Consider the following 14510-nt stretch of genomic DNA (forward strand, 5'->3'; position numbering starts at 1 on the left):
TCTCACGAACGCCCATAAACCATCCCCAGCACGATACTGCACCTGCCACAGGAACGTGTGGGCTTTCTGGGGAAAAAGGGCTGCACCACCAGTTACTGCTCCCAACTCCAAGCAGCGCCCCAACACAGCACAGTGCTACCACTGACCTACTGCCCCCTTGTACTGTGAGTTCATTTAAGGTTGGATATTAGGAAGAACTTCTTTACCGAAAGGGTTGTTAGACGTTGGAACAGGCTGCCCAGGGAAGTGGTGGAGTCACCATCCCTGGAAGTCTTCAAAAGACGTTTAGATGTAGAGCTTAGGGATATGGTTTAGTGGGGACTGTTAGTGTTAGGTCAGAGGTTGGACTGGGTGATCTTGAGGTCTCTTCCAACCTAGAAATTCTGTGATTCTGTGATTCTGTAATCACCTCATAAGGTTATCAAAAGAGAGAAAAACTCGTGAAATTAACGGAATGGAAGCTGAGGCCAGGCCCCTCACGGCCCCCTCAGTTCCCTCCCGCCCCTCCCCTCCGGCGCCTCCTCGTCGCCAGGCAACGGCGGGCGCGGGGCAGGACGGGACGGGAAGGGCGGGGCGCGGGGCACGCCGGGACGGGGCGGAGGTGAGCGGCAGCGCGGGGCCGGGGCCGGGAGCGGGGCCGGGACCGGGAGCGGGACCAGGCCGGGCTGGGGTCGGCTCGGCCCGGCCCGTGCCGCGCCCCCCGCCCCGCCCCGCTCCCCGCCCCGTGACGCCGTCCTTGCCTTGCAGGGGGTCCCAGGATGGCGGAGAGACCGGAGGACCTGAACCTGCCCAACGCCGTCATCACGCGCATCATCAAGGAGGCGGTGGGTGCCCAGCGGGGGCTGCGGGCGGGCGGACAGACGGACACGGACACGGACAGACGGACAGACACACACACAGACGGACACAGCCCCCCCGGGGCTCCCTGTCCCGCGGGTTCGCCGCCCAAAACCCCCGGGGGGCTCCGGCCCTGCTCAGCGCCGCGTTGGGTTTGGGGCCGTCAGGCGTCAGCGAGCAGCTCGGGGCCTTGCGGGGCATCGGCAGCGTGGCGGTCACCGGGTGAGGCGGTGTCATTGCCTCCTCCTAGCTTGTGCTTGAGAGAAAACAATCCAATTGCTGGTGGCCATCGGTTGGCATCAAAGCTCCTGCGGTAGTGTCTGAGATCAGCGTAGAGTTTCCAGTCCTGCTCAGCTCTCTGAATGCTGTCAGAGAACCCAACACGTGCGTTAGGCAAGTTAAGTCACTTACAGCAGCTGCTGATAAAACTTGAATTTGCTTTCTAGCTTCCTGATGGGGTGAACATTTCCAAAGAAGCTCGGAGCGCGATATCTCGAGCAGCAAGTGTGTTCGTGCTCTATGCAACGTCGTGGTAAGAATATGCCACCTCACATAATGGGAGCAGTTGATTTGTAACTCACCTCTGTGCTGGCTGTCCTGGAGATCTGTTTCAGTGTGCGTGCTGGTATTGTCTGACTAAATAAAATAATCTTTAGCATAACCCACGCCACCAGATAGCCACAGTTTGGTTTGGATTGCCTTTTACAACTTGATGAAGGCAAGAACCCTTGGCTGACTTTCCAAGCTCACCATATGACTGCATTTGGGCAGATGTGAGCCAGCAGAGTCAGCCTTGGAGCGGGCCACATGGATACAGCAACGTCTTTGGGGGGTGGGGAGCATGGGGGTGGGTGCTTGCCAAGAATATGCTCTGCCAGCAGTTGCTTTTCTGGTGTTGAGTACTCTCATGGCTTTATGGAATTACCACCTTGTAGCCCATGTTCAGACTTTCTCCTTCTTTCCGCCTGGCTATTCATAGAAAATGTTCATGCAAGCAGAAAACTTAACGTTGTGGGAAAGCAATGCAACTAGGTGAAAACACTAACAGCCAGTGTAAGCATGAGAGCATGTTAAACTATTACAGTAAGTGATTTAAGAGCCCTGAATATTTAGGAGATTTTCTTTCTTGAAGTTATGACTTTAATAAACAAGAATAAATTGATGACAGTTATCAATTATCCGTCTTCTCTTTCTTGTTTTTGCCTAGTGCAAATAACTTTGCCATGAAGGGGAAGAGAAAAACCCTGAATGCTGGCGATGTTCTCTCTGCCATGGAGGAAATGGAGTTTCAGCGATTTGTAGCCCCTCTGAAAGAATCCCTGGAAGGTATCGTCCTCAGCTCATGTCGAGGGAAATGAAGTAGCAGCAAGTCCTATTTTCCTTGAACATTGGACAAGCAACACTTACTTGCCTGTCTTGTTTCTCTTTTCTTTGCCCAGCATCCTACACTGCAGGTTGCCTGGGGATTAATAATGTGCACCTTAGCAGAACTGGGATAACATTATTTCACAACTGATGAGGATTGAGAAAGTCTCATCTGGTATCAATCCCCTATTATGTTATCTAAGGAAAGTCTTAGGTGCTGCCTGTAAATGTGAACTCCTGCGACCTTTTCAGCATTTTTCTGCTGAAACTTAACCTGATTTCCTATGGAGCTGGTCAGCACAGCTCAAATAATAGGGTGAGTTGCTGCTCTGAGTTCACTGCTCCTGCTATAAGCCTGGAGAGCCAGTGGACGTTGGACTTCAGCTACTGTAATGTTCATGCAGTGGCTGGCTTGCAGTTTTTCACTGTTTTCTTTTTAGTTTACAGACGTGAACAGAAAGGAAAGAAAGAAGCAAGAAAAGATAAAGACAAAAAGACAGACTCAGAGGAACAAGATAAGAGCCGAGAGGAAGAGAATGATGATGATGATGAAAGGATGGAGGAAGAAGAACAAAACGAGGAGGAGGAGGTGGACAACTGAGCTTGCTGACGAGACATGCAGGGGTTGGGTTTTTGTAGGGATATAAATGCTGTAAAGAAATCTTGCTGTGTCCCCTCTTGTTTCCAGTAGAGCATTGTACTGTTCTTTTGGGGTCCATCTCTGACTTTAGCTTGTATATAAAGGATTTGGCTAAAACATTTCTAGTGGGTGGACCACCTCATCCCTGTGCGCAGGGGACTTGGCAGCCTCCCAAGGTTCTGAGCTGGCAGTAAAGCTGGGTTGGCTCAGAAATAGAATGGAAAAAAAATAGAAGCTGGCCAGGAGAACCTGAGAGAACTGTTGAATAAGCTCCTTAAACCAAGTCAGAGGCTGAATCTTTGTTAACCCCTTGGGGTTTAAAGACTACGCAATGATGTTAAGAGCCTTAGAAGCTGACCATTTAAGCTTTTTATCTATGTAACTTCTTTTTTTTCCTTTGGTTTCCTGCATTCTGTCTGTGCCTTCTATTTTTTGCTCTTTGGCAGTGATGCTGTCTTTCAGCCTTACCAGCAGTGTGCAGCAATGCAGCACAACTGTACAAGGGCCAGCAAACTGAACTGGTTTTCTCCCTAAACGAATCTAAATCAAAAAACCTCACTGTGTACAATGCAAACTAAATACCGAAAGTGCTTGTTTTGTGTCTTTAAAGCCCTTGGAGATGAAGAGTGGTTTTTTTTAATGAAAAATATGAAGCAAAACTAACTGGAAAAATGTGTATGAGGAATAGTAAAAAGAAGGCTGGCTCACGTGGGATGTTTGCAGGGCAGCAGTGGATCTGGTGGTCTCACCTCCCTCTTCTGCAGATCTGCAGTTTCTGCAGGCAGGTTGGTGGCTTTTCTGCATGTCTAAATTTAGTGTTAGAATAGCAGTGGATTTTTTTGTTGTTTTTTTTCCTCCTGAATTGGAGTGGACTAATGACTTCAGAAGACATTCAGGGTGTGCAGCCTGCCTCCAGGAGTGCAGTGAGGGCAGTGCAGTCCTACATAGGAAGGCCAGCCTCAAGTCTGTGAATTTTTTACATGTACCCATCAAGAAAATGGGACCAAACCAGCAGAATTGCCTGTTAGAATAAGCTTCTTTTGGACACAGTGCTTTATTATTTGACTGATCTTTTTTCAAGACTAATAAACCTAATCTTTCAGCGAAGCTAGTGAAGGAAATGAAGAACGTTTTAGGTACATTTAAGTAAACCCCCCGGTTTTGCTGATGTGTGGCTTAATCATGAGCACGTGGGAGGAGCAGCACCTCCTGTGTTTTATAAAGTTGACGCAGAGCACCCCTGAGAGCTGCCCAGCCCTGCCAGTTGTATGGCACAGTGACAATGTGCAGAGACCCAGCTCCTGGAGGGAGCTCAAGCACCAGCGATCTGCTGTCTGGTTTCCACTTGGCGCTCAGTCAGTAACAGCACAGGCTGCACTGACGGCGCCTTCCCCATCTGAACAACCCACAAGTGGTGCTTCCAGCTTTTTTTTTAATCTTCCCGTACCAATGTGGGACGCGCGCTCTGGCGGGACCAATACTTGAATAAAAGCCGGACTCTTTGCAGCCGCCGCCTCCTTCATTTCCACAGGGCGGAGGGCAGGGGCTGGGGGGGGGGGGGGGGGAGGTTCGCGGGACGGGCCGGGGGCGCGCACGGGGCCGCGCGAGACTTCCCGCCGAATTACCGAGAGGCGGGAAAGGGGGCGTGGCCACGCGAAAGAGGGGGGCGGGGCTATGCAAATCTCGCGCGGCCGGAGCGGCGGCAGCAGGTGAGCGCGGGCCGGGGCGGCGGGGGGCCCGCGGGCAGCGGCACCGGGCCGGGACCGCTCTCGGTGTCCCCGTCCCCGTCCCCCCGCTGTGCCCGGGGCTGCTGCAGCGCCCCGCGGCCGAGAAGCACCCTCATGGCCCGGCCCGGCCCGGCCCGGCTCGGCGCCTGGCGGTTTTCCCGTCCGCGTCCCCCTGCAGCGTGCCCCGAGCCGGGCTGCGGGGGTGGCCGAGGGGCTGGGGGCGCGCTGCGGCCGGGGGGGGCTCGGTTTGCCCGGCACGGAGCACAGGGGGTGAGGGGAGGCCTCCCGGCGGCCTGCAGATCCCTCCCGGGGGGAGCGGGGAGCAGGCGCTGAGCTCTGGGGACAGCGACAGGACCCGAGGGGACGGCGTGGAGCTGGGACAGGGCAGGGGCAGGGTGGGGGTGGGGGACAGGGTCTGCACCCAGAGGTGGTCGGGGGCTGGGACAGGCACCCCAGGGCCGTGGGCACGGCACCGAGCTGCCGGAGCTCCAGGAGCGTTTGGACAAAGCTCCACGACACAGGGGCTGCTTTGGGGTGGTCCCGTGTGGAGCCCGGAGGTGGACTCGGTGCCCCCTGCGGGTCCCTGCCCGCTCGGGGCCGTTCTGGGGCTGTGCCTCGTGATGAAGCCGGTGGCTGGCACCCAGCTGGCACACGGTGCTGCGCCCGCTGCTGGTGCCAGGACCCGGCACTGAGGCACTGTGAGGGCCCGAGCCCGGCTGTGCCCCGCAGGGACCTGTACCGGGTTTTGGGGTCGTGGGGAGGGTGCAAAGCAGCGAGTGCTGGCACCCTGCCGATTCCCACATGGATGCTCTCTCAGCATCTCCAAGTGCATGGGTTTCCAGATGGAAGATGAAATCTTTCCTCACGCCTTGACCTTTGTTAGTGGCTGTTAATTGAGCTGCAGCAGGGTGGGAGCTGTGTGGGGACCTTCGTGGCTCTGGGGCCGTTGGCCCATGGGGTCACATCTCCCGGCTGGGCTGCACCTCACAGCCGCTCGCACTGCCCTTCCCTTGCCCGCTGCAGCCCTGCCCCGTCTTTCAGACAGTTTTGGGGCATGCAGCGGCTCAGCTTCTGCCAAAGTGGCCCCCAGGCAGGGGTACCCCCAGCTGTGGCTGTTATCCCCGCTCCGCAGGCCCTTGGGACCTTCCCCACAGAGGGTGGTGGCCTCTATCTGTCCCGTACAGCACAGTGGCGGCCGGCTGCCTCCCATCCCACCCCGTCCCCCTCCCCTGCCTCCCACAGGATTAACTGCCGGAGCATTTTCTGGATTCTCGAGGTGCATTTTGCTCACTGAACCCTTTGTTCCCGGTGGCTGCCCGCTGCCAGCCTGCCTGGAGCCCTGCCCGAGCGGCGCCCGGGGGCTCTCCACGAGCAGGGATGGCTGCAGCAGCCCCGGTCTCTCAGCTATTTCCTAAGTGGTGCCCTGACACTGCCAGCGTGCTGTCAGCTCGTCTGCATCCCACGCAAACACCGCTGTAATTTTTTATAGTGCTTTTATACATGTGAGCTGGCAAGTAATCGAGAGGTGCCCTTTCTGTATCCCCAAGCTAGGAACACAAGGACTCGGTTCAAGCCTGGCCTGAACGTGATGCCCCTGTTGCAAGTGGGGTGTTCTGCTGCTGACTGGGAATTGGGCTCTGTGTGGGAGTGTTTGAAGGGTCTTGAGCTTATCCCAGTGTGGCACAGGTGAACACCTCAAATTAAAGGTTTTGTAGAGGAACAGAGCCATCTCCTGATCAGCTCTGTCGCTGCCTGCTGTAGCAAGTGCCCACGTAAGCCGTCTTTCCCTGGACCATGGTCCTGGTGGGCAGACCCAGAGGTTTCTGTGTCCTGCAGAGAGCCGGGCACGGTGGGCATGGGTAGAGGAGGATCAGTGAGGCTTATTGCTGGGGAAATCCCTCCCAGGTCCCGGATTTATGGCAGCAAACAGGAGGGCGCAGGAGGGCTGTGATGGGACTGGGGACGGGGGCTGCTTCTGGGATGGATCACACAGTCAGGTCTGGGCTGTCCCCACCGTACAGTCCCCAGCTCTCCACCCTCAAGCTCTCAAAACAAAGTCCATGCTGTGCACTTTGGTTGTTTCCTGAAGCTGAACCTTGGCTCCTGGGCAGACATGGAGCTGGGGGAGCCCGTGACCTCTGCCCGGGAGCTGGCTGGGCTCCACGCCCTCACTCCGGGGGCCCTAAATCCTGCACTGCTGCCCCGGGGCCAGCACTGCCGCTCCTCCGGCTCCTCTACCCGAGGCTCCTCCACTCGGGGTGTTTGCAGGACCTTGTCTGGATGAGGCCCAAGGGTGCAGCCAGAAGTGCTCAGAGCTGCCCCAAAGGAGCAGCCTGCCCCTGGGCTGTGCTCCCCAGGCTGTCCCGGCCGCAGCAGCTGCTCCTGTGCCACCCCAGTGCCTCGTCCCCAGGGAACACCAGCTCCTGCCCCCGGCTCTGGGTGCGCTGGTGCCAGCCCTGTGGTACACCCCAGGTTTTTCTGTGGGCAAAAGGCAGCGTGGCTTAAGCAAAGCAAAGGATTTATTGTTGTAAAACTTAAATCTGACTTATCTAGTCACAACTGTTATTAGTGAGATCTAATTATTGCAGGGGAGAAAAAAAGAAGTCATTAAAGGAAGAAGTTTCCACAATAACACAGCTATTTTCGCTTTGTGCATGCTGAATACTTGCTCTTTGTTATTCCGTAAGCACTTCTGCCCAACTCCCAGTTTGCATTTCTTTATCAGGCCATAGGTAAGCACCCACTGGTGTTGTGTAACCACGGCGTTCACAGCCTCCTGGCTCAGCACCACCCCGTGCTTCTCTTCTTCACGCAGCACCGAGACATTTCGGTATCTGCCCTTTGCCACTGTGGCCACGACTACTTTGTGCTACACAGCCCGATTTTCGACTGCTGTCTGTGTCACACAGCTGTATCACACAGAGCTAAGCAAAAGCAGAATGAATTTAGCAAAGACCATCTCATCATAGAAAATCGCTGTTCCAGCTCCACAAGCTGAAACAAAGCTCCAGGCAGCGCTGGGCAAGTCCTGAGGCCGTGCAGAGGTGGTACAGAGCCTGTGGCTGGGCACTAACAAGGTGTTATGGTATTTACTGGGTTACAGGGCGAGAGGCTCCTGCTTCACCCCCGCTGCCTGGGAAGCAGATGCCCTGGGGAATTCACTGCTGCTGCCTCACTGCAGCTCACCAGATACGGGCCAGAACAGCACGCTGGGCTGCCATGCTCTCGTAACTCACCTTGCGGTCACCGGCTGAGTCCTGCAGCTGGGATTCCCAGCTAGCAGGGAGCGGGGCAGCTCCCCTACAGCCGACAGCAGAGGGGCCGGCTGCTCTCCAGCTGGTACCTGTCAAGGCACGAGGTGCTGGATGCAAGCACGGGGCAATAAATGAGCTTTTCTCAGCGAGTGGCTGCTGTGAGGGAGCAGCAGCTGCCCAGGGCCAGCTGTGGGGTGCTCCATGTGCCCTCTGGCCAGGCTCTGAGCCCGTGGGGCTGTGCGGAGCTTGCAGGGTGGTGGCACTGAGCTGTGTGAGTGTGGCTGTGCTGCAGGATGCTGCCGGTGGCCCGAACTCGGTGGTTTCCTGCACGGAATGGGAAGGGGCAGCAGGGAGGAGTTGGCACCGTCCCCGTGTATGGCTGCGGCTCCCACTCCCCACAGGGGCAGCACAGGGACAGCCCTGCACAGGGCCCTTGGGCCTCAGCCCCCTCCCCGTGCACTCTGATAGCCGGGCCCTGCTAGCACCCAGCCACTAACCTGATGTTTTTGGTGTTTCAGTCTCCTTTCTCGGCTTCCTCGTGAATTCCCAAGATGCAGGCGGACTCGCTCCTTCACAGTGGCTACTTCCACCCTGTGCTACGCTCTTGGCAGTGCACAGCAAGCACCTTCGATGCCTCCAACCTCATCTACCCAATTTTTGTCACGTGAGTGAGCCAAACCAAGGGACAAACCAAGCTCAGTTTGGCTGCACGTAGAGCTACAGGCTCAGGTGCTCCCTGAGCAGTCGGATGGGTTTAGATCCCCCAAAAGATACCCTGTAGATGAGCCTGGGATGGGGGCTGGGTTCTCTGGGCATTGCCCACCTCCGATCTTCCTTCTCACACCACGTGCTCACATCTCTGTCCCATCCAACTTCTGCAGTGACAGCCCTGATGCGGTGGAGCCGATCGCCAGCCTCCCTGGACAAGCCAGGTAAGAGCACAGACCCTGAGCTGCGTGCCCCCTGCCATGAGCAGGGCTGACATGGGCCTGAGATGAGCACAGGCCAGGGGTGACGCTCCCAGCCCCCCATATTCCCTGCCTTGGAGACCCCCCAGCAGCTGGCAGGGTGGGAGCATCCCTCTGCTTAAGGAGAGAAAGAAATCAGATCGGGATGTTTGGAAAATACCGACATGGGCAGGGAGGGTGCCAGGGCCCTGCAACGTTGCAGAGCACTCGCACGGTGTGGGCTGAGCACACAGAGAAGTTGGGAGAGAACGGGGAGCCCAGCAGCGCCGGACACGGCTCCTGTCCTGCGTTAGGTCCTGTTGCTCCATCAGCTCCTGTCCTCCTCACTCGCTGCTGTGTTGGCAAGGCTTGGTTGGAGGCCAGAGGGGGATGTTCCCGTCGGGGGGTGGGCAGGATCTCCCTTGTGCAGGGCAGGATTTCCACATCTGTCCTTGCTGCAGGGCAGCAGGAGGTGGGTCGGTGTGGGAAGGGCAGCAGGCACCTCGGCCAAGTGGCACACAGCACCTCGCTGCTCACAGCTCTGCTCTGCTGGCCCTGGGCACGTGGCCACGGTTGTGCGAGCAGCGTGCGCAGCACAGTCTGTGTTCTGTGCCACGCCAGGACCTGCGCCTGCTGCCCAGCTCACCGTGCCCAGCCCAAACTCGGCTTTCAGGGCTGCAGCAGGAAAGCAGAGATAAGGGAGTCAAGGGCAGGGCATGCTTGTCCTTTCAGAGCAGAGACAGAGCAGAGCTCAGCCCTCTCCATGTCCCTGCTGGGCAGATAACTGTCCTTAGCCCCAGATAAGGTCCTGCATTGTTCCTCCCAGCACCAGCTCCCCCATATCTCCCGCTGCTGCTTGCAGTGCGGCGCTGCTTACAGACCTGCACCCGGGTCAGTGATGAGCCCAGGTCCATCGGAGCAGCCCTGCAGACAGGGCCCTGTGAACGGCCGGCTGGGTGGCTGAGCACCGTCAGGCCGGGGGGCTGTGTGCTGCCACTGCGGGCATGACCAGTGTCTGCTGGTGCCTGGCAGCCCCCTTCATGGAACCAGAGAATCACAGAATGGTTTGGGTTGGAAGGGGCCTTAAAGCCCATCTAATTCCAAGCCCATCATGGGCAGGGACCCCTCCCACCAGCCCAGGCTGCCCCCAGCCCCATCCAGCCTGGCCTTGGGCACAGCCAGGGATGGGGCATCCACAGCTCCTCTGGGCAGCCTGGGACAGGACATCACCACTCAGAGTAAAGAATTTCTTCCTCATATTCAATTTAAACCTCCCTTTGTTTAGTTTAAAGCCATTACCCCTTGTCCTATCACTACACTTCCCTCCCCAGCTTTCTGCAACCCCTTTAGGCACTGTCAGGCTGCTGTAAGGTCAGCCTGGAGCCTTCTCTTCTCCAGGCTGAACAACCCCAACTCCCTCAGCCTGTTCCCATAGCAGAGGTGCTCCAGCCCCTTGATCATCCTCATGGCCTCCTCTGGACTTGTTCTAATAATTCCATGTCCTTGTGCTGGGGGCCCCAGAGCTGAACACGGCTCCAGGTCAGGCCTCGTAGAGAGCAGAGGGGGACAGTCCCCTCCCTCGCCGTGCTGGCTGTGCTCCTTTTGGTGCAGCCCAGGACACAGTTGGCTTTCTGGGCTGCAAGAGCACGGTGCTGGGTCACACTGAGTTTCTCATCCACCAACACCCTTCTCCTCAGAGCTGCTCTCATTCCATTCCCCACCCAGCCTGTATTTGTGTTTGGGATTGCCCAGCCTAGGTGCAGGCACTTGGCCTTGTTGAACTTCCCTTTGCTCCTAGGTATGGAGTCAACAAGCTGGAGGGGATGCTGCAGCCCCTTGTTGAGGATGGCCTGAAGTGTGTGCTTATCTTCGGGGTGCCCAGCAAGGTCCCCAAGGTCAGTGTGTGTGAGCAGGTGGTGGCAGGGAGCTTGGGGTGGCCACAGAGGTGGGGGAGAGCAGTGTGGGACTGGAGGGCATCTCCATATCAAACACGGGCAGCTCAGGGGCTGTGGCACACTGTGCAGAGCAGGATGGGGATGGGAAACCATAGCAACACCCGAAATGCTCCTGGAAACCCTGGGTGTCTCTGCCCTGTCCCTGTGAAGACGTGCTGTGACACTGCAGGGTGGAGGAGAGCAGAGAGCTCTGCACTGCTGGCAGCAGGATGGGTGGCTCGAAAGGCCGTGCCCTGTGCTCCCTCTCCTGGCCCTGCCCGGCACTGGGAGCTGTTGCAGGGTGGCCCCAAGACCTGCGCTCAGCTTGGTGTCACTGCTCCATCGCCCTTTTCCAGCACTGGTGATCTCACTGCTCTATGGTACAGGGTTCAAAACGTGTTTCTTGGGCAGATCTCCTGCCATGGAGGAGCTGCTGGGAGGCCCTCAGCTCTTTGTACCGAGGCATTTCTCTTCTCACAGGATGAGAGAGGCTCTGCTGCTGATGCAGAGGACACACCTGCCATCCAGGCCATCAAGAAGATCCGCTCCACCTTCCCAGAGCTGCTCATTGCCTGCGATGTCTGCTTGTGCCCTTACACCTCCCACGGGCACTGTGGTGAGCGCACGGCGTGGGTCCTGGGGTGCTGCTGTGCGGGCACCATCCCACAGCGGCACCTTCCCCTGCCTGGGATTCTGGGGATTTGCTGAAGAGCTCTGGGCGCTGGTGGGGCCAAGCCAGCTCCTGCCTCAAGACTTCCCAGTGCTTGCATTAAGCCTGGGAGACCTCCTGGATTCTGCCAGCAGCTGGACAGGGTGGGAGGCACACGTGGATAAACAACCGGCTCCCTGTCCCTGAATCTGTCTGAGCACCCATCCAGGTCTCCCCATCGCTGCCTTCCTTGCCCTGGAGCACCCACGTGTTGAGTCCAGCTCACGGGGGCTGTGCTGTTGGCCTCCTGCTCGCTGCCCTTCCTTACCCAGTTCCCTAACGCATTCCCCACGGTTGCTCTGAGCATCTCTAGAGCTTGTTCTGAGAGCCATGCTCCCACCCCGGGGATCGAGGCAGTCGCCCAGCTGTCCTGCCCGTTGGCCAACTCCATGTTTGTCCCCTAGGCATCCTGCGTGAAGATGGCACCATCCAGAACGAGCTCAGTTGCCAGCGGCTAGCGGAAGTGGCACTGGCTTACGCCAAAGCAGGTGAGCAGTCTCCTGGCAGCAGCACCCACACTTGGCTCTTGCAAACTTGCCCCATCTCACTCAGCACTGGCCCAAAAGCAAACCCTGCCCTGGCTCCAGTGGGAGTGCTTTTACTCTGGGCTGCAGAAGCCTCCACCTGCCCTCCACGTGCTCCCCTCGGGAGGTTGCGGGGACCCCAGACCCTTCCCTTTGGCCCCAAGAGGGAGATGCCTGGGGTCGCCTCCTGCAGGCAGGCAGAGCCCTGGGCAGGTCTCAGTATCTCCGGCCTTTCCCCGCAGGCTGCCACATCGTTGCCCCCTCGGACATGATGGATGGGCGCATCGCGGCCATAAAGCAGGCACTGATCTCCAGTGACATGGGCAACAAGGTGAGCGTGGGGCCTGTCAGGAGCAGCACCAACAGGGGGCCGCACCACGAAGTAACCTGGGCAGAGGGTGGAAGAAGTGAACCCCCACCTTGCTCGTGACATGCTGCAGGCGTTTTCCTGCCCCACTGCATGCAGGAAGGGAAGGTCCTCAGCCAGACACACGGGCAAGCAAGGTGCCAGGCCTGTGGCAGGGGAAGGAGGATGTGGGGCAGAGTATAAAGCAGCTGTAGGAGGGAATCGCTACTGCCCCAGAGCTGGGGTGCAGCACAGAGCTTCTGGCCCTCATGGTTCCGTTCTCTGCAGGTCTCGGTGATGAGCTACAGCGCCAAATTTGCTTCATGCTTCTACGGTCCCTTCAGGTGAGGCTCTGCAGGGAACGTCCCCAGCCAGCACCAGGCTGGCCAGGTGTGTCCCAGCTCGTCACCTGGGAATGGGGCTCAGCCAGAGCCAGGGCTGGAGCTTACCTGTGTGCTTTGGAGCACCTTCTTCATATTTCCTTGGTGAAAGAAGGAACAAACGTACCTTGCCCAGGAGAGGCCTGCTGGTGGGAAAGTGCTGGGTGAATTCCTGGGTGATCTCCTGTCCCACCCCTCCATCTGCCCATCCTGGCAGGCAGAGGGGGCTGCCTACAGCTGCCAGGAGCAGCAAGTCACAGGAGCAGGGAGTCACAGGAGCCAGTGTTGCCCCAAAGGGTGCATTTCAGGACAAGCCTCAGCTCATCCAGCTAGTAGACATCCCAAGAAAGGCATGACCCCAAGAGAGTCCCTGAGGGACCTGGCCCAGAAAAGAGCAAAAGGAAAATGTCTGAAGTAACTTCACCCCAGCCCTCTGGGTGTGGAAGCACAGCTCCTGCACTTGCTGGAGCTGTTCCCACATCCTGCTGTGGATGGGGAAGAAGGGGCAGCTGCTCTGGCCGTTTTCCCAGCCTGTCCTCACACACGAAGCGGTGCAGGGTGAGAGGCAGAAGGAGCCGTGCTGGTTCCAATCCCTGCCCTCTGCCTTGTTCCCAGGGATGCTGCACAATCCAAACCTGCCTTCGGAGACCGGCGATGCTACCAGCTGCCACCGGGCGCCAGGGGCCTGGGGCTGCGAGCTGTGGTGAGTCAAACCTCACAGTTCTGTCGCTGTGGGGACTGGAAACCCCTCACACAGCGCCCAGGCAAGAAACCTTACACCCAGCACTGCAGAGGGGCTTGGGACAAGCTGGAGGCAGGAGGGGGGAGGCACGCCAGCCAAAAAGGGCTGAGGGTCTTTGCCCTCCACAAGTGAGAGCTGGTGAATGGCAGGGGCCCGAGGACTGCGTGTTCGGAGCTGTGGAGCTGGGTGTGCTGTTCCCTGCTGGGGCTTGGGGGGACAAGGACATGTCCCTGGACAAGGAACACGCAGCCCTGGCTTTCACCAAGCAGCTGGCGAGGGCAGTGCCAGCTCCTCCATCACAGCCTGTCCATGGGCTCCTGTGGCCTTTGGGGGCTCACCCAACCCTTCTGCGTCCCTGGGAAAAGCAAACCCCGGCTCAAAACTGCTGGGAAAACCAACGGGGCGCTTGCTGGACAAGTGCTGTGAGCTGCAGGGATCGCGAGCGTGCTCTCCTCACAGGACCGGGACGTGCGTGAGGGGGCAGACATGCTGATGGTGAAGCCGGGGATGCCCTACCTGGACCTGGTGCGGGACGTCAAGAACCGAGTAAGCCCCACGGGCTCCCTGCAGGCACGGGGGACCCGGGGAACCCCCCGAGGAAGGGGAGCGGGTGGGGGGGGGGGTGTCCAGCAGCATCACTTCAAAACCAGAGGGGCTGTGACTTGGCGTGACAGTGGGGTGCTCGGGGTGGCCGAGGGGACCCCGCTGGGTGCCCCCCGCTCACCTCGCGGCCCGCAGCACGCCGCCCACCCGCTGGCGGTGTACCACGTCTCGGGGGAGTTCGCCATGCTGTGGCACGGCGCCCAGGCTGGAGCCTTCAGCCTCAAGGCGGCGGTGATGGAGGCGATGGCCGCCTTCAGGCGCGCAGGTGAGTGAGAAGCGGCCGGGATGGGGCCGGGATGGGAAGAGGGGGGGGAACTGGGCGGGCTCCGGCTCCAGCCCCAGCCCCGCTGCTCCTCCCTCAGGGGCCGACGCCATCATCACGTACTTCGCGCCGCAGCTGCTGCGCTGGATGAAGGAGGAGGCGGCGGCGGGGCGGGCCTGAGCGCGGCGGGCGGCGCCGGGGGGGGACCGGGGCCGGGCTCCCGGAGGAGGTCGGTGCGGG

General features: G+C 58.6%; 2 protein-coding genes across 3 annotated transcripts; both read left to right on the plus strand.

The window, feature by feature from the left end:
* Window positions 1–582: 582 nt before the first annotated feature.
* On the plus strand, window positions 583–4348 carry POLE3 (DNA polymerase epsilon 3, accessory subunit). Of its 2 annotated transcripts, none has more exons than XM_084299238.1 (5): window positions 583–601; window positions 748–824; window positions 1284–1369; window positions 2045–2163; window positions 2643–4348. In XM_084299238.1, exons 2-5 carry the CDS (start codon window positions 759–761, stop codon window positions 2801–2803), a joined length of 432 nt encoding a protein of 143 aa, XP_084155364.1. In that variant the 5' UTR covers window positions 583–601; window positions 748–758; the 3' UTR covers window positions 2804–4348. The 2 variants fall into 2 exon arrangements, 1 of the variants encoding a protein (XP_084155364.1); XR_014619015.1 differs by lacking the exon at window positions 583–601 and adding an exon at window positions 2277–2518 and having other exon boundaries at window positions 613–824; window positions 2643–2782.
* A 172-nt stretch (window positions 4349–4520) lies between these two features.
* Window positions 4521–14507, plus strand: ALAD (aminolevulinate dehydratase). Its single transcript, XM_084298941.1, has 12 exons — window positions 4521–4551; window positions 8342–8487; window positions 8705–8755; window positions 10569–10665; window positions 11185–11320; window positions 11818–11901; window positions 12180–12268; window positions 12572–12627; window positions 13279–13366; window positions 13865–13951; window positions 14144–14273; window positions 14371–14507. The coding sequence occupies exons 2-12, from the start codon at window positions 8375–8377 to the stop codon at window positions 14448–14450; spliced, it is 1011 nt and encodes a 336-aa protein (XP_084155067.1). The 5' UTR covers window positions 4521–4551; window positions 8342–8374; the 3' UTR covers window positions 14451–14507.
* The last annotated feature ends 3 nt before the right edge of the window (window positions 14508–14510 follow it).

The sequence above is a fragment of the Netta rufina genome (genome assembly GCF_964035555.1).
Source record: "Netta rufina genome assembly, chromosome: 20".
NCBI lineage: Eukaryota > Metazoa > Chordata > Aves > Anseriformes > Anatidae > Netta > Netta rufina.